The sequence below is a fragment of the Abrus precatorius genome, unplaced genomic scaffold (assembly GCF_003935025.1).
Source record: "Abrus precatorius isolate BTA unplaced genomic scaffold, Abrus_2018 Scaffold11, whole genome shotgun sequence".
Lineage (NCBI taxonomy): Eukaryota > Viridiplantae > Streptophyta > Magnoliopsida > Fabales > Fabaceae > Abrus > Abrus precatorius.
This window is the reverse complement of record NW_020874303.1, coordinates 30016022-30040908: the sequence shown is the minus strand read 5'-3', so window position 1 is coordinate 30040908 and position 24887 is coordinate 30016022. Positions and strand designations below refer to the sequence as shown.

General features: G+C 35.6%; 5 protein-coding genes across 10 annotated transcripts; 3 read left to right on the top strand and 2 right to left on the bottom strand.

Moving 5' to 3' along the window:
* Window positions 1–131: 131 nt before the first annotated feature.
* On the top strand, window positions 132–1040 carry LOC113856488. Its single transcript, XM_027488319.1, has one exon. It carries the CDS (start codon window positions 223–225, stop codon window positions 787–789), a length of 567 nt encoding a protein of 188 aa, XP_027344120.1. The 5' UTR covers window positions 132–222; the 3' UTR covers window positions 790–1040.
* Window positions 1041–2270: 1230 nt separating this feature from the next.
* Window positions 2271–4484, top strand: LOC113856038 (protein NUCLEAR FUSION DEFECTIVE 4). The gene is made up of 3 exons (XM_027487659.1): window positions 2271–2591; window positions 2676–3565; window positions 4019–4484. The coding sequence occupies exons 1-3, from the start codon at window positions 2271–2273 to the stop codon at window positions 4482–4484; spliced, it is 1677 nt and encodes a 558-aa protein (XP_027343460.1).
* A 1268-nt stretch (window positions 4485–5752) lies between these two features.
* Window positions 5753–6343, bottom strand: LOC113856494. The gene has a single exon (XM_027488325.1). The coding sequence runs from the start codon at window positions 6341–6343 to the stop codon at window positions 5753–5755; it is 591 nt and encodes a 196-aa protein (XP_027344126.1).
* A 3841-nt stretch (window positions 6344–10184) lies between these two features.
* LOC113856143 (amino acid transporter AVT6E) lies at window positions 10185–12346 on the bottom strand. Its single transcript, XM_027487829.1, has one exon. It carries the CDS (start codon window positions 12045–12047, stop codon window positions 10596–10598), a length of 1452 nt encoding a protein of 483 aa, XP_027343630.1. The 5' UTR covers window positions 12048–12346; the 3' UTR covers window positions 10185–10595.
* Window positions 12347–15810: 3464 nt separating this feature from the next.
* Window positions 15811–24825, top strand: LOC113856394 (topless-related protein 1-like). 6 transcript variants are annotated; one of them, XM_027488196.1, is made up of 27 exons: window positions 15811–15999; window positions 16296–16389; window positions 16489–16582; window positions 16706–16885; window positions 16981–17094; window positions 17164–17322; window positions 17761–17938; window positions 18041–18167; window positions 18287–18396; window positions 18499–18664; window positions 18779–18888; window positions 18999–19068; window positions 19178–19251; window positions 19360–19455; window positions 19532–19627; window positions 19773–19900; window positions 20041–20275; window positions 20364–20525; window positions 20605–20697; window positions 20929–21075; window positions 22073–22183; window positions 22287–22466; window positions 22548–22676; window positions 22762–22857; window positions 23048–23233; window positions 23316–23482; window positions 24128–24825. In XM_027488196.1, the coding sequence occupies exons 3-27, from the start codon at window positions 16503–16505 to the stop codon at window positions 24330–24332; spliced, it is 3399 nt and encodes a 1132-aa protein (XP_027343997.1). In that variant the 5' UTR covers window positions 15811–15999; window positions 16296–16389; window positions 16489–16502; the 3' UTR covers window positions 24333–24825. The 6 variants fall into 6 exon arrangements, with proteins under 6 accessions (XP_027343997.1, XP_027343995.1, XP_027343996.1 ...); XM_027488195.1 differs by having other exon boundaries at window positions 15812–15999; window positions 16296–16355; window positions 16446–16582; XM_027488194.1 differs by lacking the exon at window positions 16296–16389 and having other exon boundaries at window positions 16446–16582.
* Window positions 24826–24887: the final 62 nt, after the last annotated feature.

Sequence of the window (24887 nt, the reverse complement as noted above, 5' to 3'; positions counted from 1 at the left end):
CATAAATTTTAATTATATTATTATATTTTTGCACAAGATATATACGGGGCAGATGGCATAATTACCGTTTTACCCCTTCATTCCCTTCCTATATAAACCCCACTCGACCATCCCCCTGTTTCTGTAACCGATTCCCGAAACAACGCTTCTGTAGCCAACCGTCTCTAACAAACCACTCTCACACACAGACACACACCACTCTCTCTCTCTACTGCTTCAACAATGGAGGTGGCTTCTCCTTCTTCAAGAAGCCAAACGTCGCCGCGTTCGTATTCCTCGGCGTTCGCATCCACATCGGCGGCGAATTTCTCTTCCCAGGCGTATTTCTCCTTACCAGCGGCGCACGTTAGACCGCACGGCCATCGTTCGTCGCCCTCTTCCTCCGTGAGGTTCTCCGTGGAGCAAAGGCCGAAGTCTCCTGGGCGGCGGTCGATGACGGTGACATCGAAGAAGCAGAGGAACAGCAATGCGGTGTCGTCGACATCGAGTGAGAAGAGGACGTGCGCGTGTTCCCCGACCATGCACCCTGGGTCGTTTCGGTGCGCGTACCACAAACAACTGGCGGAGCGGCAAAGGCAGAAAACTGCGTCGTCGAAAGGTAGAAAACTGAACCTTCTAAGATCGGCGATGAAGAACTCGGTGGTGCGAATCGGAGGAGTGGAAGGTGAACTAGTGAGGAGAACTTTAACTACTCTGATTAGACCGTCGTCGCACCACTTGCGCCGGCGTGAAGCTTTTGAGCCGAGGCCGAGTCGGCTCTCCCTCATGTCCAAAGCTCAAGACTCGTGAATATTAGGTTCCCTCGTTCTTTCAGTGTTATGTGTGATTCCTTAGAACAGTGGAAACGAACTGAGGACCTTTTTCTTTTCTTTTTTCTTCGCAGCGGAAAATTAATACAACACTGCTATCTGTATAGTTACAGTTAGGGTTTTGCGTGATTGACAAGTTGCAAATGTGGCAATTGATAGCAGAGAACAAATGAATAACTGGACTAGCTTTTTAGGCCAAAGAATTATTCAATTCTTAGCAAAATTGTGGTTTCCGTCTAAACGTTTGCCTTTTTTTTTCTTCACAAATTTACTTTTTCATTGTCATGATTTGGATTTGATTTTTATTTCTGAAAAGTAGAAAAAGAAATTATTCCTCAAATTATATTAGGTTCTATTTGTGTATCTTTAAATTAATAAGATAAGATTTTTCTTTAATAGAAAAAAGTAATTTTCTATTATTTCCACGTTTTATATTTGTAACTTAGTCTTTATTTACTTGAAAGTTTAAAAATTAATTCTTATGTTTTTACTTTTTAGTAAAAAAAAAAAATACTTTTCAACATAAATATGTGATTAAAATTAATTTTAATGGTACTTCTTAATTACATTTGATGATTTAAAATTAATATAATTATATTTTATTTTATCAAACTCTAACTAAAGAGACACTTGTGCGTTTCATTTCGTTCTAAAATCAATTAGCTAGTTTGATCGTATTTTTTGAAACAAAAAAAAAAAAACTAATAGCTTTATTCAGGCATGCTTTCATGCATATTTATATCTAATATGTTGTCATGATGTTTACTAAATTTGAAAATTTATACAACTATTAGCATAATTAAATTCATAAATTATCAATGCAAAATGATAATATAAATAAATCATAATTTAAAATTATAGGGCATAATAACAAGAAAACAAATACATGCAACTAGGGCAACTGCGACAGATGATTAGGCCACACTGATCTAATGGTCAGGATGCATTATTTTATCACACCAACTCGTATTGATTATGTTATGTTTGGTGTGCAAAAATAAATTTCGAAGGTCAAATTTAATATAAGATAGATAATTATTTATTTAAATGAAAGAATAAATAATTTACTATCCTATACAGTGCACAATTTTACTACGACTAAGAGCATGTGTGGTTCTGCATTTTTCAAGCTATCAAGAGCAGTTTATGTCTTGTGTGCCCTAACTCTCTTACAAGGTATCGGACATCCAGCATTCTTGTAGCAGTAAAAAGCTTTATTACCCATAATAACAATAATTGAAATACACTGGGCAGTTAGGTTTTGACCGTTTGGTAACACCGACAAATAAACGAGAATTTGTCTGGAGGATGATAGAACTGGAATGCAACTCACACACTATTTGCTATGTAATTTATAAGTGTTAAGAGTTTCTTGTTTTGGCCTTAACCTTAATAGATTTCGGACCATCAATTCCAAACTTCTCCCAAACAAAACAGTTGGCTGCATTTAGCAAAGCAGAGATGGTTCTGAAAGCTGGAAGCAGACCTCCATGGGTGGGTCTTGCAGCTGCAGTTTGGGTCCAAATAGGAGCTGGCAATGCATACAACTTCCCCCTCTACTCTTCTGCTCTCAAATCCGTGTTGGGTCTGAACCAGAAGCAGGTTACTATTCTGGGAGTGGCCAATGATGTTGGTGAGAACAGTAGTTTCCTTCCTGGTATTGCTTCCAACAAGTTCCCCCCTTGGGCATTGCTTCTGCTTGGTTCTTTCCTTTGTTTCTTCGGTTATGGCCTTATCTGGCTTGTTGTTAGCCAAACTGTTTCCCCATTCCCCTATGTCATGGTACTGCTACCATCCTCATTCCTCATTTCGATTATCTCTTCATCATCTTTTGCATCATTTTCTAATATCTCTCTGACTTAACAGTTATGGCTTGCCCTTTGTGTTGCCTCCAATAGCAGTGCATGGTTTGGCACAGCTGTGCTTGTTACCAACATGAGAAACTTTCCACTCAGTAGAGGCACCATCTCTGGCATTCTTAAAGGTTATGTTGGGATTAGTGCTGAAGTCTATACGTTAATATATAGCATGCTGCTCAAAGAATCTGCTTCTAAATTAATCTTGTTCCTGTCATTTGGAGTTTCTGTTGTGTGTTTACTTATGATGTACTTTATTCGCCCTTGTACTCCCCCTTCTGGGGAAGACTCTTCAGTGCATGTTCATTTTGTTTTTACCCAAGTTGCAAGCATTTTACTTGCCTCCTATCTTGTAATCATCGCAATTGTCGACGACTTGGTTTCTATAAATGATGCTGTTTCCCACATCTTAGTTGCCATAATGATTATACTTCTTATGACTCCCCTTGCAATTCCTGCTAAGATGACACTATTTCCTGCCAATTCTAAGAACAACGTTCCACCGGTTGGTTCTTCAGATCGTGATGATGTTTCAATGCAGACAAGTCCATTGCTGACACCATCTTCCTCAGCTGCATATCTTGGAAGTTTTCATGAAAGTGAGGATGCTTCAGATGTTGATACACTTATTGCAGAGGGGGAGGGAGCCATAAGGAAGAAAAGAAGACCAAAAAGGGGAGACGATTTCAAGTTCCAAGAAGCTTTAATCAAGGCTGATTTCTGGCTTCTTTGGTTTGCTTATTTCCTTGGTGTTGGTTCAGGAGTAACAGTTCTCAATAATTTGGCTCAAATTGCAGTTGCTTTAGGTGTACAAGATACAACCATATTGCTGTCAGTCTTCAGCTATTGCAATTTTATGGGGCGTCTCGGTGCTGGTGCAGTTTCTGAACACTTTGTTAGGTATTCAATCTATTTAAATACAGAGTCATACGAGAACAGCTTAATTAAGAACTTATTTAGTTTTTATTTCATAAGAGTTCTATATCATAAAAAATTTGACCATAAAATTTATTGGTATACACTAAAGAGTTTATTTCGATAAGCTATATGAAGATACTTCTTGGAATAAATTGAAAAGAGCTTACCAGAATTATAAGCTATTTTTACCAACTCTTCGCAACACACCCTAAACGAGACAAAATATTACTAATTTATAAATCAGTTCCTGACTTAGTATTGACCTTGTATGGCATCCCCATTAATTAGAATAGTTTTCTAATTGTGCAAGAATAGCGAATATGTTATGATGTTAGCTTCTTAGTAGAATTTGAATTGTCTTGTCTTGTGGTTGTTGTGATCATCTTGTACTTGGTTTAAGCATATATTTATGATATGAGGTTATCATCATGACAGGTTGGTAAAACTGCCTCGAACATTTTGGATGGCAAGTGCACAAATAATTATGGTCTTAGCATTTTTTCTTTATGCTTCTGCTCTTGATGGCACTCTTTATGTTGCAACGGCTTTGCTTGGGATCTGCTATGGGGTTCAATATTCAGTAATGTTTCCAACTGTCTCTGAGCTTTTTGGTTTGAAACATTTTGGTGTTATTAGTGGCTTCGTGATGCTAGGCAATCCAATTGGTGCCCTTATTTTTTCTGTTTTCCTTGCTGGCAATGTATATGATATAGAAGCTGCAAAGCAAGGAAACTCCACTTGCTATGGTGCAAATTGCTTCAGGCTCGCTTTTCTGGTTTTGGCTGGTGTCTGTGGACTTGCTACCATCTTTAGTATAATTTTGACACTTAGAGTACGATCAGTGTATCAAATGCTGTATGCTGAGGGTTCATTTCGTCTATCTATGGCTTCAACTCACTGAGAGATGTATCAATTTTCTGGAGCCATTCTTCAATAAGCTCATATTAACTACCCTAAGCATATTTGTCTTTCATGTTTTACTCATGAAAATTTCGGAGCCTTAAGCAGTCCTTGAATTTGATTGCCATTGGAATTGTTCTTTTGTGATTCTCACAATGTGATCATGTAAGGTTTTGGTGATGCTTTACATCATTCCCCAAGTCCCTTTTTACCTTACAAGAAATTTCTTGTTTTTCAGGTACTAGACAAATTGGGATGCAATAAAATTTATCACATGGCGTACAGCATAATTTCATCAACCTCAAAACTTCGATCGCATACCCATAGATAGATATAGCTCGGTTTGCACTTCGAAGTGATCAATGCTTCAACTAATTGAACTTTAACTTTTCAAATTACACGTATAGAAATCTATTGAAGCAGTTGGAAACCTCTACCTCAACTTGGGGATTAATTGAATACATATTCCTCAAAGATAGATATAAATAAATAAAATAGAATAAAATGATATAATTACCAAAAAAATTAATATTTAAAACAAAAAATAGTTATGCTAAATCTTTTTTTTATTAAATAAATGGAAGGGATGCTAGACTGGTAATGAAGTCGAATAAAAATTGAGTTCCCCACCGTTCAATCTCCGACACTGCTAAACAAAAAGAAATCGGCTACTAGTTAAGTGCCATCAACTCGGATTCTGAAGTCGACCTTAAGCATATACTATAGACATCACATGTTCACGTCACGAGATCCATCTCTTCTCCCCTTCTTCTCCATGTTTCAGGGTTAAAATAATCATGTGATAATTGAGAGAAGGCTAAAAAATTCAGAGACACGAATGCCAATATAGTATCAAATATACTCTTTGTTAATATCATTGTCACCATTAGATATAGTAAAATGCATGAAGTCAAGTCAGGCACACTCAAGCCCAAGTATTTGTTCTTCAAATTTCAAATTATATACTTCTTGCCATAAAAACTAAATATCTATCTCACTATTTCTCTGCTCTTGAAGACACTAATCTGATACAAATTTTCCCCTACCAAATCTAAAGGACATGATTCATGAACATATAATTATAAAAGCAAAAAAGACATGCTCAATACTATGGAACAGAACAGACAGGGTGCTAAACTTACCCATCTGTATCCTTAAGAAGAAACACGTTCATATCTCTCCGGAGGAAGAACCCAAAAACACCCCCTCTATGCAGTTAATTGGAAATCAGGGATAGAGTAAACCCCCAAAGAAAAAAAAAGATAACTTTCAGTTTGGCTTTAGATCCTGGAACATGGTATCCCACTTGATCTCTTCAACAGCAGCAGACCAATACCCATCATCATCATCTCCATCCATCTTCTCCTCCTTTTGGAAATGGTACACCACAGGGCTAAAAAAACCATCGAGCACAGGCTGAGAAGGAACTATTGCAGGACTTCCATTTGTGAGATAGAGTCTCTCTTGTTTAGCCACCATCAACTTTTTGCTCCTCTTCATCAAAGCACTCTTCCACCTTGTCCCTAAACCACTAGGCCTTGATGATGGCAACACAACAAGCGCTGATGATTCTTCACGGTGAATCAATGTTCTTACATAGTTAGCTAGGTTCCTCTTTGTCCTCTTGATTGCCACCATGAGCCTTGTCACCGAGCGTGGGCTGTTTCCCTTCTCCTTTCTTGCAAGCTTGAGAATTTCTAGTCTGTGCTTTGCTATGGAGATTCCCATGCTTTGGAGAAACTCGTGGTTGAAGAAAAACATGTCTTCTTCTTCAAGCTCATTGTGAGCCAAGGTAAGGCCATACTCATACACTAAGGATGGCTCAAGGCCAGTTTTTGAAAGCCATGAGAACCAGTCCATGCCTACTAAGTTTAAGGATTATGTGAAGTGTGGGTGTGTACTAGGTATGACCCTCAATTCAATATTGATAATCTATATATAGAATGGAAGGGATGGTTGGATGGTAAAGAGGAACTGAAGAGAAAGGGGCAAGTTTGAAGTTTGAGGAGTGACAGAGACTTTGTAAAGGGTGCTATGCTTTTTGTCAAAAAAAAAAACAGGAAAAGAAAAACAAGGGTTATTTCGTTGAATCTTGAGATTGTGTCAGTATATGGCCATGTGGGACATGTAACCCATGTTCATTGTTTCCGCCAAAACTAGGCCAAGTCGTGACCCATACTATTTTAAGGAGTGAAACCAAAGAATTTTTTGTGGAAATTTTATTCCGTCAATCAAGGTTAGGACAATAATCCGTCTTTTTGGCATATGTATTTGAGAGGAAAGTAGCAAAGTTAGAGTTTTCAAACTTGGTTTTTGGAAACTCCAAGGAGAATTGTCTCAAGGGGAAGATAACAGTGATCTAATTGGAAAAAAATCCATTCAGGCATTCCGTAGGTTTGGGGTTCGGTTAAACTGAAAGTAAGGCATTATATTCCTCTGCCACTAATTTTATAAATTAAATGTGATTGATCTCCCATTACTTAATCTCAAGTTTGAACCCTACCCCAAGTATTCATGGGGCCTTCATTTGCCTTTTCTATTGCACTTTCCGTAGTGGATAACACTTTTGAGTCTTGTTCAATTTCACGATTTTGCTTTGCACAACTTAGTAGTCGGATTGAATCCTATATAGGGGTAGTGAGAAATAAGAGTAGAGAGAGAACCATTCCAATTTCAAAGCATTAACAGTTGACCCTAAAGATTGTTTGGTCCAATTGAATATTGCTAATTGAAAAGGTATAGGAGAGAAAAAGATAACATTTGTGGCAATACTAAATTAATGAAGTGGGCAAAAACAATTCTTTCGGTAGGTTAAGGAAGCACTAACTACTAAGAATTTATTGCTTTTGTATTGATCATTTAGAAAAGTTTTCCTTGATATCAGTATTGGAGTCTGCTTTTTCAAGAACGTTGAAAATTTTATACTATTATTTTATTATACGTTTAATTTTAAAATAAAAATTTTAAAACATAAATTACTGTATTTTATCATTGTCATCTGAGATTATTTCTTCTTCTTCCTTTATTTCTTTTTCAAAATCATATGGTAATTCATTTACTTCCAAAATTGAATGCTTCTTTCTCCAAAACAAAAGTGCAGCTGAATGTAAGAACAAAAAGTAATCCTAATTGTGTTGAGTCCATGACAAGTTACTTTTTCTCTAAATCGTAACAGTTTGTCCCTATGCTTAATAAATTACTCAAACACTAACCATTGTCTCCCAATAGTTGCGTTCGTGTCTTAGTTTTACCTTCACGAACATGCTCCTATCATGTTAGAATTTGGATCCATGCAGCTTCTCGAATCACGAGCACAAATAAAATATCATAGTACTATTCGCATGTGAATTTGATATAACCCCTTTTTGGTAGTATGGCAAAATTCAATGTGAAATGATGATACTCTCAAATGCACTTAACATTTTCCTCAGTCAAACTATTGATCAGAATGCAAATTTTATTGATGAAAGTTTATTAAAAATTATAAAAATTATGTAGATTTTATTTTTTTCATTCTTAATCTACAAACTTTTTATATTTTTTTAATAAATTTTAACCAACAAGAAAGTATGCTGCTAATATTTTTCTATTGCTATAATGTTCAACCATACAAGTTAATAAAGTTGGAAGTTGTGATGCAAATAAGAACTAGTGCATGAATTAAACGGCATAAAATTAATCAATGTTTAGATCTCACAACACTCCATGTTACTTAGGGGGCATTTGCTGCTAATGGAAACAGCGGATTGGTTAGCTTCATTGGCTTGGTTAAAAGGACCACCCAAATTAAATATAATTATGTTGATCAACTTAATTAATGGTGCCAAAGGACAAGACCATTACGTACAAAGTTTAATTTTATGAAAAGCCATATTCTAATGAAAAAATAGTCATTATTGTGCGCACGGTATCATTTGAGCACAGTGCAAACTGCTTAAGTAAATGAGAATATCCACTTTTGATGAATAATTAGTCTGATAATGACGCATAAAAGGATTTCCATCAAGTTAAAAACTACAAAATAGTTGGTAATGCGCAAAGAGATCCATGAGTAATGCCATATCATTTTATTATATCTTATTATTAACGTTCTTAATATTTTATAAAATAAATATTAAATAAAAATAAAATATTTTATATTATAGAAATATAAAATTTATTTTATTGTTTTTCATTTAGTAACAGAGTATAAAGCAAGATTTAGAATTATTCCATATTATATATGTCCCTCATCTCTGACAAGGCATCTCATATGACTCTAAAATATGGACCATGTCATATGTGTGAGAGAACTCATCTTTAATTACCAGTGCTAACTTTCATAACATTAAATGAGATAAAGATAAACCCATGTTACTGCATTTAAAAGAGATAAGTAGATGCATTCTCGATACCCGAATAGTAATATGAAGTTGTCCTTAATATGTAGTCACACTGTTGTCCAATATTACAATATTTAATTGAGGGGAAAATAAGCATATAAGCATACAAGTTAATTGCTGTTTTGTATCCAACCCATCAAAGAAAAGGAAAACTGCTTTTTTCAGGATTGCATCACCTTTTCTTTTCTTACCTTGTTTAAAGAGAGGATATTGTATTAGGATTTAGTTAATTCTCATTTTAGTTCTCACTTCTCAAATATTCAGGTGACATTACTTTAGTCATAAAAAAACATTCAACATTGCCGTTCTAGTTATGGATTATTACAGGATTTAAGTGGGAAATTGAATTAGGATCCTGTGCATAGACAAGAGTAGTTGTGTTCGGTGCTTGATGGTTAGATAATGTCTTTGAGTATCATGTGTATCAGAAAGCTTACAAAATAATACCTTTATTACCGTCCTCTCAGCTGTGTTTGGAGGTTAGATAATGTCTTTGAATGGCTAAGTAGGACATCAATTTTTAAAATTTTCTATGATAGGATTTAAGTGGGATATTAGAAAATAGGATGTAGGAAGTCGAACCTCTCACCTTCAATTTAGAGTTCCTTGTAATCAAGGGAGGTGCCATAAATAATCATACATCATTTTTCCTTCAGGTTGCAACCACACTTTCCTTTTTACCTCCAATCATCAGCATTTCCAGTTTATTCAAGAAACCTGGACTACACTTGACCTCTCTAGGCTTAGGTTGAACTACCTTTGATGGATCGGATGTTCAGGGTCCCGTTATTTTCATGCCCAAGCCCAATTTAAAGGAAAAAGCAAGAGATAACGATCAACTTGTGTTATTATTATCACAAAATAATACGTTTGCGTATGTGAGTCTCATGAATTATGAATGACATTATTTGACTGGTCAAGCTTTCACTGTATTATCCACAAGTCTAATCGCAAAACTTTTAAAACGTTTTTTGGTTTTCTTCGCATGTGGGTCGTTACCAGGAGCATTTTAAGGAAGGGATGCTTATCTCAATCTCATGATGATGCTTATCTCCTCGGATAAGCCAGATCAGTGAAAATTGATATTGCAGCGAAGATGGGTTTGAATAATTTCCCTGATTAAATATAAACTCGATTCACAAAACCACACATTTATATAACAAGCCAACAAGTGCTTTAGGTTGGAACTTAGTGATAAAAATTAAATGTTTCAAGTAATATGCAAGAGTAACTCAAGTATTAAAAGCACACTTTTCAAAGGAAAAATTGGTAGAAGCAAAACTACTAAAACAGATATTTTCTGCTGGAAAATGAAAATAAACATTAGAAATGTACCTGTTAAGAAATTGTATGAATTTGTTACAAAATGTTTTACAACACCATTCCTCTGTAAAATCAATGAACAAAAAGAAAACTGACATACGGAACCAACAGAACAGTATAGTAGCTGTGTCCGTGACTAACTAATCAGCCACAAAAATCCTCTCGTACTGAATCAACTCATCATCATTTCTGAAAATTAAAGGCCTTCTGAAGCTTTACCTGCATCTCATATCCTATATATCTTAGCCAAGGCAAAAATATTTATCGCACATGGCAGAAGAATCCTCTGACCACTTATCTACTGCTGTTTGAATGAAATTGCAGCAGAGCTAATGAACAAATCCCTCCTATGCCTTGTACTTAAAATTATCACCTGGTTCCTATGAAAAAGAAAGCAAAACGTGTGATTAAGACTTACTCTGAATGCTATAGACATTGCCAATTACTCCAACTATGCTAACAGTGATGGCCAATACCAACATCAGCCATGATAAAACCCATTCTCCCCGGCTTAAATCACCCTGATGACTTAATCTCAATGCAACAAGAGACGGAAATATAAAACCCAATGAAACAGCCGTTGTTGCCCCAGTGAACTTAAAAGCTGTCCAAATGTTTGGAATCATAGTAGATCCGATATATATGAGTACCAACAGAACGAGAGTCAATCCTAGAGATCTCTTCCTACTTTCTAATAGAGGAGGTGATCTCTCAAACACCAATGCATCCACTGTTTGGCGTAGTGAGAAATGAATAACAGGGAAAACAAGTATCAAATGAAGAATGTAGCCAACCCGGACAATATAGTTTATGGCCGAGCTAAACCGAATTCCAAGATCCTTATCAAAATTAGTCAGCACATCAGACTCCGTGTCTCTCCCAAAGAGTAGGTAACCTGATGTTGCCGTTGAAGCATAAACTAGGATGCACAACATGGTGGTGATCCTTCCAACTCGGTTCATCTTCTGAGGAGACCGATTTCCAAGTTCATTGTATATTGGCTGCACATTAAAATGGCAAACATATGCATTGGTCATTATAGGAATCACAACAAGCAAATCCAAGATGGCCGTTTTCGAGCTAAAATCAGGAACCATCCTAGGAGCATCAATCTTTCCTTCCACAAGCTTGATGAAAGCAACAGCAAAAGCAACTACAACAAACAAGACAGCAAGAGCAACTGATGCAGCTGAGGTCAAGCTCAAAGAATCAATTTTTTCAAGGGAACAAAGCGGTGCCAGAAAAACCACCATGACAACCAAAACCACAAGCTTTCTCTGATCCCACACCCCATTCCCCATTAACTGATCAAAAACCCCCAAATGGTGAACTGAACCAGACATAACATCCCCCATGATTATCAAGTAAACCACCAAAACACCAGCATTGTTGACTATAATACAAATTTCAGACAAAATCCTTGCAGGCCTTCCCATAGCATGTTGAACAACCTCCCCATAAGAGGATGCTTTACACAAAACCGAAAACCGCACTAACAATTCCACACTAATTTCAGACAAAACCCCCATAAGAATTATCAATATAATCCCCAAAACCACACCAAGAACTTTCATTGTTGCAGGGAGAGCCATGATCCCTGCCCCAATTATCGTGGTGGTCAAATTGAACACAGCCCCAGGTACCCCCGAACCGTGATTGGTTCCCCCAACAACAAGTGGATAATCATCGATGTCGATTTCAAAATCATCATCGTCGTCCACAACCTTGGATCCCAAATACCCCCCTTTTTCATCAAAAGACATCCTTCGTGAGGATTTTGGGGAATCATTTTGAGGCTGCAATTCTAGATATGAGCTAACGGGTAATGAAGAATAATTAGAATCGTTTCTGTGAGACATGATTCGCCAGATCAAAAGCAATTGGGAATTGAAGAATGAATTTGTAGATCTTTGAAAAATATAAAACGAAAAACTTACAGATTTGAAGGCAATGGAATCAAACGATTAGAGATGAAGAATGGTTTTTTGTTTTGGTTTTGCAGAGAAAAGCTAGATCTCTGGGTTAATGGATATTGGATTGGATAATCTCTCCGTTTCTATTTCAAAACTTAGATAGAATAACCTCAACAAACGAATGCTACGCCATTTCCTGGGGAAAGCACGGTCGTTGCGCTGTTCCTTCCAGTTTCCTACTGGACTCATTTATTTTTCTACTTTGACTTTTACTTTATTTATTCAATTTTATGCAATATAAAATTAATATGTTATAAATTTAAATCCTCATTTATTCCCCACTAAATGTAACTTAATATTGACAAATTAATATAAAAACTTTACTTTGTAAATAAACTATTTTTTAAAACTAAACACTTGTAATTTTTCAATTTTTTTTATTAAAAACAAAACTTTATTCAATTAAAATACTTTCCAAATATTTACAAAAACAAGTCTGTTTTGAACACCTGACAGATTCAGAGCTTTTGTCCAATGGTGTGATGTAATGGGATAGAGTGTAGAGTGTAGACCCAATCAATGCCACTGTTAATAAGTAAAAGCCCAATTATCAAATAACAGAATTGGAGGCCCATTACAGACATTCACTTAACAGAGTTGATTCTATTCTCAAATACAATCCACTCATCTTGTTTTGTTGCTGCCGCTTTTCAACATTTTGATAATAGAATCATCTCTTAACTACAAAGATAGAGTTTCATAATATGTATAAATACAAGCATTTGTATATAAAGTTATTTGCATTTATTTCATTTTGAAAAATGATAAAGTTTACTCCAAAATCAATTTATCTACCATCGGAACAAAAGAATGTTCTCAGTCTGGGACCCACGAGAAATATATAAATAAATAAAAAATATTGAGCAGTTTGTCAGCTGTTTCAATTAAATCTTAACCCCTCTCATAGGGTGTTAACTTAACTTACTAAATTTAGTGTTTTCGTTTTAACCTGAGCTTAAAACATTTATTCTGAAATAAAATTTATGTATATAGCTTATAAATAACCAAAACAAAAAGAAAAAGAAGATGCAACTATGTTTTCATGCAGCAGTGGTCCATCCCAATTTTGACACCATTGATTTGTTTTACATGGGTAGGAATGATTGTGACATATATCTGTCCTCCAAGACCACCACGGAAAGGACTTTTTTATGTTTATAAAATTTTAAAAACAAAAATATCATGAAAACTATAATATATAATAAATATTAATTAATATGTTAAACATATTAATTAAAAAGTTTAATTTCTTTTTAAAAAATAACTGCAGTCTGGCGTTTCCATTTTGCCCTGGACAGATAGTCATGTGCCACAGAGAAGTTGTTCCCCCAAGCCAAATGTGGATCGATCATATATTCATATCTGTTCACCAAAATAAATAATATAAAATATTTAAATTTTTAATAATTTTGTAATTTTTAATACAAAATAAATTTTAAAATATATAATAATATATTTTTTATTATTTAATAAAATTAATTAAAAATTAAAATAAGAGTCATGTAATTTTATAATTTTTAATAAATTTTAATGAATAATAAAAAAATATATTAAAAATTGTGTTATTATTGTTATTATTATTATTCTAATATAAATACCCTTATCTTACCCAAAACTAAAGGAACCTACGGAATGTGTGGGGCCCACCCGACCCATGTTGCACGACCCGCTTTGATGTGTACTTTGTCAATGTCATTCCTCACTCCTCAGTGCTTCGTGGGTGCCACCTTCCTCTCGCCTATAATATTCATGCTTCATAATATTTTCGGACGATACTAATCAATTCAATTAAATGGCAATTTTTATAATTAAAATTCTTTTAAATTAATTAAGGCACGTAGTTTTTGTTTTTATTTCCCCATCTTACGTACAACGTTTAGATTATTTTCTCAAGCAGTTGATGAATGTGTTTTGCCTCTTCTTTGTTAAAATGTCAGTAGAATCTTTGAGCTTTTTTCTTCACCTTTTCCATTTTCTTCCGTTTCTTCCCATTTGCAGAACCATTGATGCGTCCCATTTCCATGTACTGCCCAACTGTCTTACATCTTTGATATATAATATTGAAAAACAGTATAATAACAATAAATATATAAAGCAAAAGCACTTATTTTGTTGCTTTATTTAGTAGGAAGGAAGAAAGCAACACAGTATGGTGGGGAAGCCATTTCAATTTGCTTAGCATCAATGAGTTCCACCCTTGTGTCATAATTATTTTATGCATTCTTCGTGTTCACGATTTTGGAGGGGCCATCTTATATAGATTGCTGCAAATTATCTCTCTCTTACAAGAATTGTAAATGATAATGCTGTTTGTTTCTCGGTAATGCCTTTAGTTTAAACATATTGTTATCATTGCTTAACATCGACTTACTGTATTAATTACCGCTTGAATGCATGCATAACATTATTTTAAGCTAATCCTTGCACTTGACTATTTTATCTACGTGTCACTTGTTCAGGCTTCAGCTGTCTCAATATCCACACAATGCGCGATAGACATGCAAGACACAGTAAAAAACTTGCCATCTCTTGTCAGCTAGTTTTGTTCTTTGACTAGGTACTGGCCCAGTTTTAAATATATGGAAAAGTTAAATTCTTGTTCTACTTCTATATTCAAAATTCATCATTTTCAGAATTCAAAATAACATTTTTATACTAGAATAATATATTAAAATGCCTCACACTCTTCTCGTGGATGAGTTGGCTGCCATGAGCATTTGCCAGGGTTTTTATTCTTCCTCTTTTTTAATGATAATTTTGATTTCCATATACTAAAATAACATATTAATGTATTGTTTATAATATTATTATTATTTTGACTTATTAATTTTAGGACTTGTGTAATTAAAATCTTATCTTAATTTTGATATAAAAAAAAGAAGAAGGGAAAAGATAAATAAAAAGTATGAAACTGCATTAGCGCATTTTATGGCCCCTTTGGGGAAAGAGGGAAACGTACAGACCTGACAGGGACAATAACCTACACACGCTCTGACCACTCATTCAAATCACTTCTTCACTTTCTTTATTAACTCTCATATCGCGATTCTTTATCTCATATCGTATCGCAATCATGAACTGTATCACGTGATACAATGAGTGCCATCTCCGAATGGTAGACACCGTAATATTCCCCAAACTTTGAGGCCAAACTCTTTGGGGACCCGTCCCACAAAGTTTGTCGTTACCCGGGGGATCAAAACCCAGTACAACTCGCTTTCTCAGCTATTATCCTCTCCTTCTCTCAATTTTTCTTCCTTGTTTCTCACCCCTACGATCCGTCAACCATCGTCCCTGCTCAGTGAAAATCCTAACCAACAGTTCAGATCAGAGAATACTCTACAATGTGGCAGTAGACGAATACTATCCCACTTCTAGTTTTACTCCAAGCCGAAGACAGCTGTCAGCTCAAGATTCCGAGCCGATTAATGTAGAAAAAATGAAGCCGGCTCAGTGGTCCCCGCATTTAACTGCTCTTAATTATAAGCTGGTGCGGTTCTCTTGTTGCTTATCATTGAGACTGATAACCCACTTAATAAGTGCATCTGCTTATCATCTCCCTTCACTGTCGCCTCTTATATAAAATACACCTATTTCAGCAAGTTCATGTGTCCGATATATATATATATATATTGAAAGAGAGAGAGAGAGAGAAAGAGAAGTAATTTAGAGACAAAGAGAGTGAGTATATTAGGCCAAGAGAGAGAAAGTGGAATAGGAGAGAGAGAGGTTTGGTGTTTGGGTGTCTCTTGTTCTGGTAGGGGTGGCTTTGTTGTTCTTGTTCTTGTTGTTGGGTTCTATATTCGGCTACCTTTCTTCCCATGTGTGAGCTTTGAAGGTGAGAGCTTCTCGAAACCCTTTCTCTCTCTTTCTCTCTCTAGTTTCCGAATCTGTTACTTTAAAGTCTGAAGCTTTTATGCGTATTTTAATTTCGACTTTGGCTGGTTTGTTTCCTTTTATAAAGACTTATATTTATTTATGGTGTTGCATCTTGGATTCCCTTATGGGATTAAAGCTGCTTTCTTTGTTTCCCTTTGATCGTCTGGAATAGACTCAATTTGTTTTTACCTTTTGTTTTTGCCCCTAAAACATTAATAAATCGACTGAATCGATCTATTTTAGTTAATTTTTCAGGCATGGAAGGTTTTCTTCCATAAATGCTTCGCTGGGGCTAGTTAAACCATTTCATTGTCGGTGTGGAATTTTGTTTTTGGACTTTTCGTAACTGGTCGGTGTGCTATTTCTCAAACTTGTCATTTAGTATAATAATATTGTTTTCCGCAGATCTAGTTCATACTTGCTCATTTTGGTGCTTGTCTAATCCAAGACGAGGCGGTTACCATGTCATCTCTCAGTAGGGAGTTGGTGTTCTTGATCTTGCAGTTTTTGGATGAAGAAAAGTTCAAAGAGACTGTTCACAAGTGGGGCTTGTTCCATTTGAGTTTTTTGTTGTTGTCCTTGTTATTATTATTGGTCGTCTCTAGTATTTTTATTATTTTTTAGCACATTAATTGATTAATTAGTTTTTTCTTTTTCAAAAAAAGGCTTGAGCAGGAGTCTGGGTTTTTCTTTAACATGAAATATTTTGAGGATGAAGTGCACAATGGCAATTGGGATGAAGTTGAGAAGTACCTCTCTGGTTTCACAAAAGTAGATGATAATAGGTATTCTATGAAGATATTTTTCGAGATAAGGAAGCAGAAGTACCTGGAGGCATTGGATAAGTAAGCTCACAACCAGTTCACTTATATATTCTGTTGACACTCAACATTGTAGTACAAGTATTGAACTTCGGCTGTTTTAATAATTATTTTGGTAGGCACGACCGGTCCAAGGCTGTAGAAATATTAGTGAAAGATTTGAAAGTCTTTGCCACGTTTAATGAAGAACTGTTCAAGGAAATCACACAGCTTTTGACCTTGGAGAATTTTAGGTACCACTATAATTTTTTACTTGGTGTAAAGTTTCTGTTAGATATGGACAATAATTTCTGGTGTTATAGGGAAAACGAACAGTTGTCTAAGTATGGTGATACGAAGTCTGCTAGAGCTATCATGTTGGTTGAACTCAAAAAATTGATTGAGGCAAATCCCTTATTTCGTGACAAATTGCAATTTCCCAACCTTAAAAACTCAAGGTTACGGACTCTCATCAATCAAAGGTATTTCTTTCAAAGTCCAAGATATTGTCAAACCATGCACAACAGTGATTTGTGCACTGTATGTAATAACTTTTTGGTACACTATGGCCAGGAGATTGCTTTTGGTATCTTTACTTATAATTGTAGGAGCTCATCTGCCATATTTACATTTCTGCTTTGACAAATGCGTGGTTTATGTTTTTCATCCTAGATTCCAACCATTGAACTCCTAATTAATTTTTCAGCAATGAGAGGGTTCGTAAATTTAATTGTAGAATGTTTTGATTATCCATCTACCAATACTTGCCTGTACAGTGCCTGCTTTGATGCTTCCTTTCAGTAAACCATTTGTATGTGGCAGAGCTACTGCATACACTTTTGCACTGAAGATGCTCTTTAAAGTTTAAACAACTGATGGATAAATGAATTTCATTTCCCCTTTTTAAAATTAAATTACAGCTTGAATTGGCAGCATCAGCTTTGTAAGAATCCACGGCCAAATCCAGATATAAAAACACTTTTTGTTGATCACTCATGTGGACAACCAAATGGTGCACGGGCCCCTTCACCTGCTAATAGTCCGCTATTAGGATCATTACCAAAGGGTGGAGGATTTCCTCCTCTTGGTGCACATGGGGTGGGCTACTAAACTGATTTGGTTTCATAAAAATTGCATAGTATGTTGTTTCCTTTTGGTTCTTATTATTGTGCTGGACTCTGCTGTGATTCATGTGTATAGCCTTTTCAACCTACTCCAACACCTGTGCCAACACCCCTAGCTGGTTGGATGTCAAATCCTACCACTGTAGCACATCCTGCAGTTTGTGGAGGAGGAGCTATAGGTCTTGGTGCACCATCAATCCCTGGTACTGTGTTCTTTTGCTTTCTGTTATTTTCCAACTCTTAATGCTGTGGTACTAAGATTTCATAGGCTATGTTTAGTACGTACAATCTTTGAAATTTGATGTTTCCTTGCCCTTTTAAGCTGCTTTGAAGCACCCTAGAACCCCTCCAGCAAATCCTTCTGTTGACTATCCATCTGGAGATTCAGATCATGTTTCTAAGAGAACAAGACCAATGGGAATGTCAGATGAGGTAATCTTCATTTATGGAAACATCTCATATGTTCTTCACTTGTACCAATGCAAGTTATTACCTCTCACGCTTCTGCTATCAATCTTTCATCATTTTGTACAGGTAAATCTACCTGTCAATGTCTTGTCGGCAACATTCCAAGGCCATGGTCATGGTCAGGCTTTTAATGCACCTGATGACTTGCCAAAGACTGTCATGCGAACTCTGAACCAAGGCTCATCTCCTATGAGCATGGACTTTCATCCAGTTCAACAGACATTACTTCTTGGTCTGCTACTCTTCTAAGGCCTTTTAATAGCAATGCTGACCTGTCTTTTAGTTGCATGTGTTTACTAATCATTCTGGCAACTGACTGAATTTTTTTCTCGATGCAATGTGTCAGTTGGTACAAATGTGGGGGACATTGCTTTGTGGGAAGTGGGCTCTAGGGAGCAGTTGCTCTTGAGGAATTTCAAAGTTTGGGATCTTAGTGCTTGTTCCATGCCATTTCAGGTTGTCCTTTCTCACTTTGTCCACTGATGTTCTTGATGAATATTTGTACCAAACCATAAAACTCATAAGTTTTCACTGACTGAAAATAAAATTAATCATAATCAATTCAGGCTGCTCTTGTCAAAGATCCAGGAGTTTCTGTCAACCGTGTGATTTGGAGTCCTGATGGGGCTTTATTCGGTATGTTTAGAGTTTTCAAACTCTTCAAATTTAATGTATAGATCTGAGTAATGGGTACTTTCGTAAGTAAACTGAACAAATTACTTATCTGAGTTTTTTTGCTAAACAGGAGTTGCTTACTCAAGGCACATTGTTCAGATATATTCTTACCATGGTGGGGATGATGTTCGACAGCATTTGGAGGTACACACGCATGCTTGCAAACACTCAAATGATGGAGAGTTCATTCTGCTTACTTGAGGTTTTATGTTTACATTTCTCTAATTGTTTACCTATGAACTTCTTTTCTAGATTGATGCTCATGTTGGTGGAGTAAATGATCTAGCATTTTCCCACCCAAATAAGCAGCTATGTGTGATAACCTGCGGTGATGATAAGACCATTAAGGTAGGTTTGTCAAAGCACAAACTTGGTTTTCTGAAGTGAAGATAACGTGTTGCTAACTAGGTTATGTTAACTTCAGGTTTGGGATGCTGCTACGGGGGCAAAGCTGTATACTTTTGAAGGTCATGAGGCTCCAGTTTATTCAGTCTGCCCACATTATAAAGAAAACATTCAGGTAAAAATTGACTTTGATAGCTATGGGAAATGTTGGTTGAGTTTATTGCTATGATTCTTTTAGCTGTATTGGTAGTTCCCCAAAGAAAATCCTTTGACTATTTTCCTAGTTGGTTTTCTTGTTGATACTCTTTTTTATGCTATAGTTCATCTTTTCAACGGCATTAGATGGAAAGATAAAAGCATGGTTGTATGACAATTTGGGATCTCGTGTTGATTATGATGCTCCTGGCCATTGGTGTACAACCATGGCTTATAGTGCTGATGGAGCTAGGTGCAGCTTCTCAACCATAACTACTTGAATTTGGAATCTTATTTTATGGTTGAATTATTCAATTTATAGTTTTATACTTTGTGTGTTGCATGTTGATCACAATCTATTCAAACATATTTTTGCTTGAATGTATATTACAGACTCTTTTCATGTGGGACAAGTAAGGATGGGGAATCCTCTATTGTTGAGTGGAATGAAAGTGAAGGAGCTGTGAAAAGGACTTATCAAGGATTTCGGAAACGATCTTTGGGTGTTGTACAATTTGATACAACCAAAAATCGATATTTGGCTGCTGGTGATGATTTCTCCATTAAATTCTGGGATATGGACAATATTCAGCTTTTGACAGCTGTCGATGCTGATGGTGCTCTCCCTGTAAGTTCATTATTTTATGCAAATGGAATAGCTGGTCTGTGGAAATAGTAGCTGCTAATTGTTACTTTATCTTAAATCTTAATTCTAGGCAAGCCCACGGATCCGTTTTAATAAGGATGGAGCTCTTTTAGCTGTCTCTGCAAATGAGAATGGAATTAAAATCTTAGCCAATGCAGATGGTATTCGTTTATTGCGTACATTTGAGAATTCTTTATTTGATACATCAAGAACGCCGGAAGCCATGACGAAGGTATACTTCTAGATGTTATACTTTCCTAGTGTCCTTGCTTATTTATAAAACTTAGTCTGACATATGATGTTTGTGACAGCCTACAATAAATCCAATTTCAGCTGCTGCTGTAGCTGCAACTAGTGCTGCGCTTGCAGAGAGGGCCTCATCTGTGGTAGCTATTACTGGAGTGGTCTGTTTATCTTGTCTTTGTATTAGTAGGACTTGTTATTTACTGGAATGTGACTTTTTCCTTTTGATGATTTTATTTTGTTGCTCATCATGCAACTCTTATTTGTTAGATGCTTGTGTCCTAGTGGAAAAGTGGACTAAGCATCTCACTATGATTGTTTTAACATATTTACCATCATTGCTATTGTTGTTATTATTCATAATTTAACTATGTCAATTTTCAACTCATCAGAATGGGGATGCCCGAAACTTGGGTGATGTTAAACCTAGAATAAGTGAAGAATCCAATGATAAATCAAAGATATGGAAGCTCACTGAAATCAATGAACCATCTCAATGTAGATCCTTGAAGCTACCAGAGAGTGTAAGAGTGAACAAGGTATGTCATTCTGTTGAGAATATCGTCTAATTAGTATGATTTACTGTACTTGTTTATTGTCATTATCTTTGTAATTATTTGTCATTATCTCTAAGATTATTAGAAGATAACCTAGGATATTATCTCATGTAAATATTAGAATTAAACTCCTATATATACATGTAAATTATAATGTATATTAAAATAATAGAATTCAGAATTTCAAGTCTATATTTCTTTTTAATTCATTCCTCATGATATTAATACTCTCTTGTTTAGCTGATTTTAAACATATTGGCTATAACTTTATTAATTACTTACTAACTGTATTCTTTTATAAACGTTCACATGATTAATTATATCAAATACCCTTTCCATGAAATTTTTATTTCATTGAGTTTAGCCTTTTTCAATGAACTCAGTTTTAATTGGACAACAAAGGAGTTGGGTATATCTCCTGTGTGTATTACCTTTTATCATATGCCTTTGATTTTTGTGACTTTGTGGACTAGGAACTCTTCTATCTGCAAAATAATTTTTGCAAATGTTAATAAAATATTTCCATGCTTCTGTTTATGTACTTCCTCAGAAAAAAAAAAACTGTCCTGTCCAGTGTAAAATCTCTGGCACAACTAATAGGTCTTGGTACACATTTGTATTAACACTTAGATGCATAGGGTTAGGCACTTGGTCCTTAAAAAAAGTGAGCAGAAGAGTTAAGTATTCAATTAGCATGCCATTTTCTCTTAATTTTTCTGTCTTGTTTATAATTTATTATAATCATTTATGCCATTGTCACACTACATTTCTTCTTAGATGTGTTTAGCATCAAATTATAAAAAATTCTCATCCTTATTTCACATTACATTGCCTCTTAGATGCATTGGAGAAGCATGACTTTTATTTTTCTATATGCTCATAAATACTATATTAAGACCACCCTTGAATTTCCTGCTTGTAACCCCTTACCACTGCAAAATTGAAATTGTTCTGATTATCTACATCCTTGTCATGGCAGATATCAAGGTTGATATATACTAATTCAGGTAGTGCCATTCTCGCATTAGCTTCCAATGCCATTCATCTGCTCTGGAAATGGCAGCGCAGTGACCGAAATTCATCTGGCAAGGTGTGAGAATATGCAATTATTTTTGTCAGACTACCACTCTTTAATCAGTAAAATTGGGAATAGGACTCGTATTGTTCTCTGATGTTGATATTCGTTATTGTAGGCCACTGCCAATGTGCAACCCCAATTGTGGCAACCTTCCAGTGGCATCCTGATGACTAATGACATTACTGATGGCAATACTGAGGATGCTGTTCCCTGCTTTGCTCTGTCTAAAAATGATTCTTATGTAATGTCAGCATCGGGAGGGAAGATTTCTCTGTTCAATATGATGACTTTTAAGGTGAGCTATGATCCTTAGTCATCATTCTAGATTGAATTTGGTTTGCAACTGAGTAATTTCAATCTTCTTGGCTATGTGCAGACAATGACAACATTCATGCCTCCACCACCTGCAGCAACCTTTCTTGCTTTCCATCCTCAAGATAACAATATTATTGCTATAGGCATGGATGATTCTTCTATTCAGATATATAATGTTCGTGTAGATGAGGTATCATTGCTGTCCTTAAACATTTCCTGCTTACTTGTGATTTGAGTAACAAGATGCTTATGCAGGTTTTTTTTCCCTGTTACAGGTTAAAAGTAAACTCAAAGGTCATACTAAAAGAATAACTGGTCTTGCTTTTTCTCATGCATTGAATGTGCTAGTTTCATCTGGAGCAGATGCTCAGGTAATAATTGTCTGGTGTAGATCTGTCTCTGGAATCTGTCATTTTTCTATGATATAAATTGAAATAAAAGGTCGTAGTTTTGTATCTTTTTTACTTTTCATCAATTATGGCTTCCTTTGAGCATGCTGTGTTGTCAATGCATTGTTCCTTATTTATGATATAGAGAGTTATCTGTATGTCTTTTATGTAGCTTTGTGTGTGGAATATTGATGGATGGGAAAAGCAGAAGTCTAGATTCTTGCAACTTCCTGCTGGGAGGACACCTTCACAGGCAGATACCCGGGTACAATTTCATCAGGATCAGTTCCGCTTCTTGGTTGTACATGAAACTCAGCTTGCCATTTATGAAGCAACAAAACTAGAATGTTTAAAGCAGGTTAGTCCATTCAGTTCAGTTTTACGTTGACTGTATATAATAGATTTTGTCTTTTGCCTGATGTATGAAGCTTGAACTGCAGTGGTTCCCACGAGATTCTGCTGCACCAATATCACATGCAACTTTCTCATGTGATAGCCAGCTCATATATGCCAGTTTTTTAGATGCAACAGTCTGTGTATTTAGTGCTTCAAACCTTCGATTATGTTGTCGAATCAATCCGTCTGCTTATCTTTCTGCGAGTGTCAGGTAATACCTTGTTTGACAGACTTCTGTTACACTTTGTAATGACACTTGTTCCAAGTTATTAATGGTTTTCTGTTTTCTCAATTTTAATATTTCATAAGGTACTAAACATTTTTAACTTACTTGATAGAAATTGGATATTCAATTGTGAATTTGTGATGGTTTTTCATTTTCTTTTGGAAGCTTGAAAGTCCAAAACAGTTGTCCTTTAACCTGTATTCTTTCTTCTCTCATTTAGCTACTCTGTTTTTCATTTCCAAACTTCACTGAAATTGGGAACATTTTAATTTGTTTGTCACTACTTCTATCCTTTGGAAATATAAGTTCTTCAAACTTTAGCGCTGAATAAATTCTAATTTTCTCTTTACACTTCGACATTTTAGGTTTATGCAGAAATCACTACTTGTATATAACATGGGCGACTTTAAAGGAAAATGTCCTGTATGTCTTACTTTATTGTTTCTCTATAAAATGAAGAAGGGAGTTGGTCTGAAGTGAATATAATCATTAACATTGCAAATAATTCGTTCTTTATGAAGTTTATTCTGGAGTATTCTAAATTTAGATTTACTAGTTTTATGTTAGTAACTGACAATCTTTTGTGCAGTACTTGTTGAATACTAAGCAACCTTTGTTTTTATACAGCAGTTCTAATGTACAACCTCTGGTTATTGCTGCACATCCTCAAGAGCCAAATCAGCTTGCTGTAGGACTGTCGGATGGTGGAGTTCATGTCTTTGAGCCCCTTGATTCTGAAGGCAAGTGGGGTGTGCCTCCACCCATTGAGAATGGCTCAACAAGCAATGTGGCAGCTACTTCAGTTGGAGCTTCTTCTGATGAAGCCCAGAGATGATCCATGTCAGCCAAAGACAAGTTTCTTTTACATACTTGGATTGCTGGCCATTTCAAGAAACTAGGAATGTACTTAAGTTAATGCAGGCTACTCTCTGAATTAGATGATCAATTGTGTTGTGTGCACCATCACTTACCAGAGCAGTGGATCAACCCAAAACCTAAACACATGTAACTGCCAACATATGTGAAAATTTCCATCAAGTCTAATGCTACAGTGTAGAAGTTCTCGAGTATAAGCTTTTTCTGGCTATTTAGTTTAGATTGGTTAATCCTAACTTCTCTTTTGTAATCTCATCGAGTTTGCATGTAACTCACCAAGGACATTCTTGTCTTCATCGCTCACATCTTATTCATATATAAATGTATAATTTTTTAAACGGTGTAGTTTGTGGTTCATGATATGTAATTAGTAACCTGAAGAATTCAAAGTGCTAAGTTGTTGATTTGTTTTTTCCAATTAATTTAGGACCCAAGTGTTTGGATTTAGAATTTTAATACCAAAGGTTTCTCGTTTGCGCAGTTGCACACGGTAATGCATGTGGCTCCTTCAAAA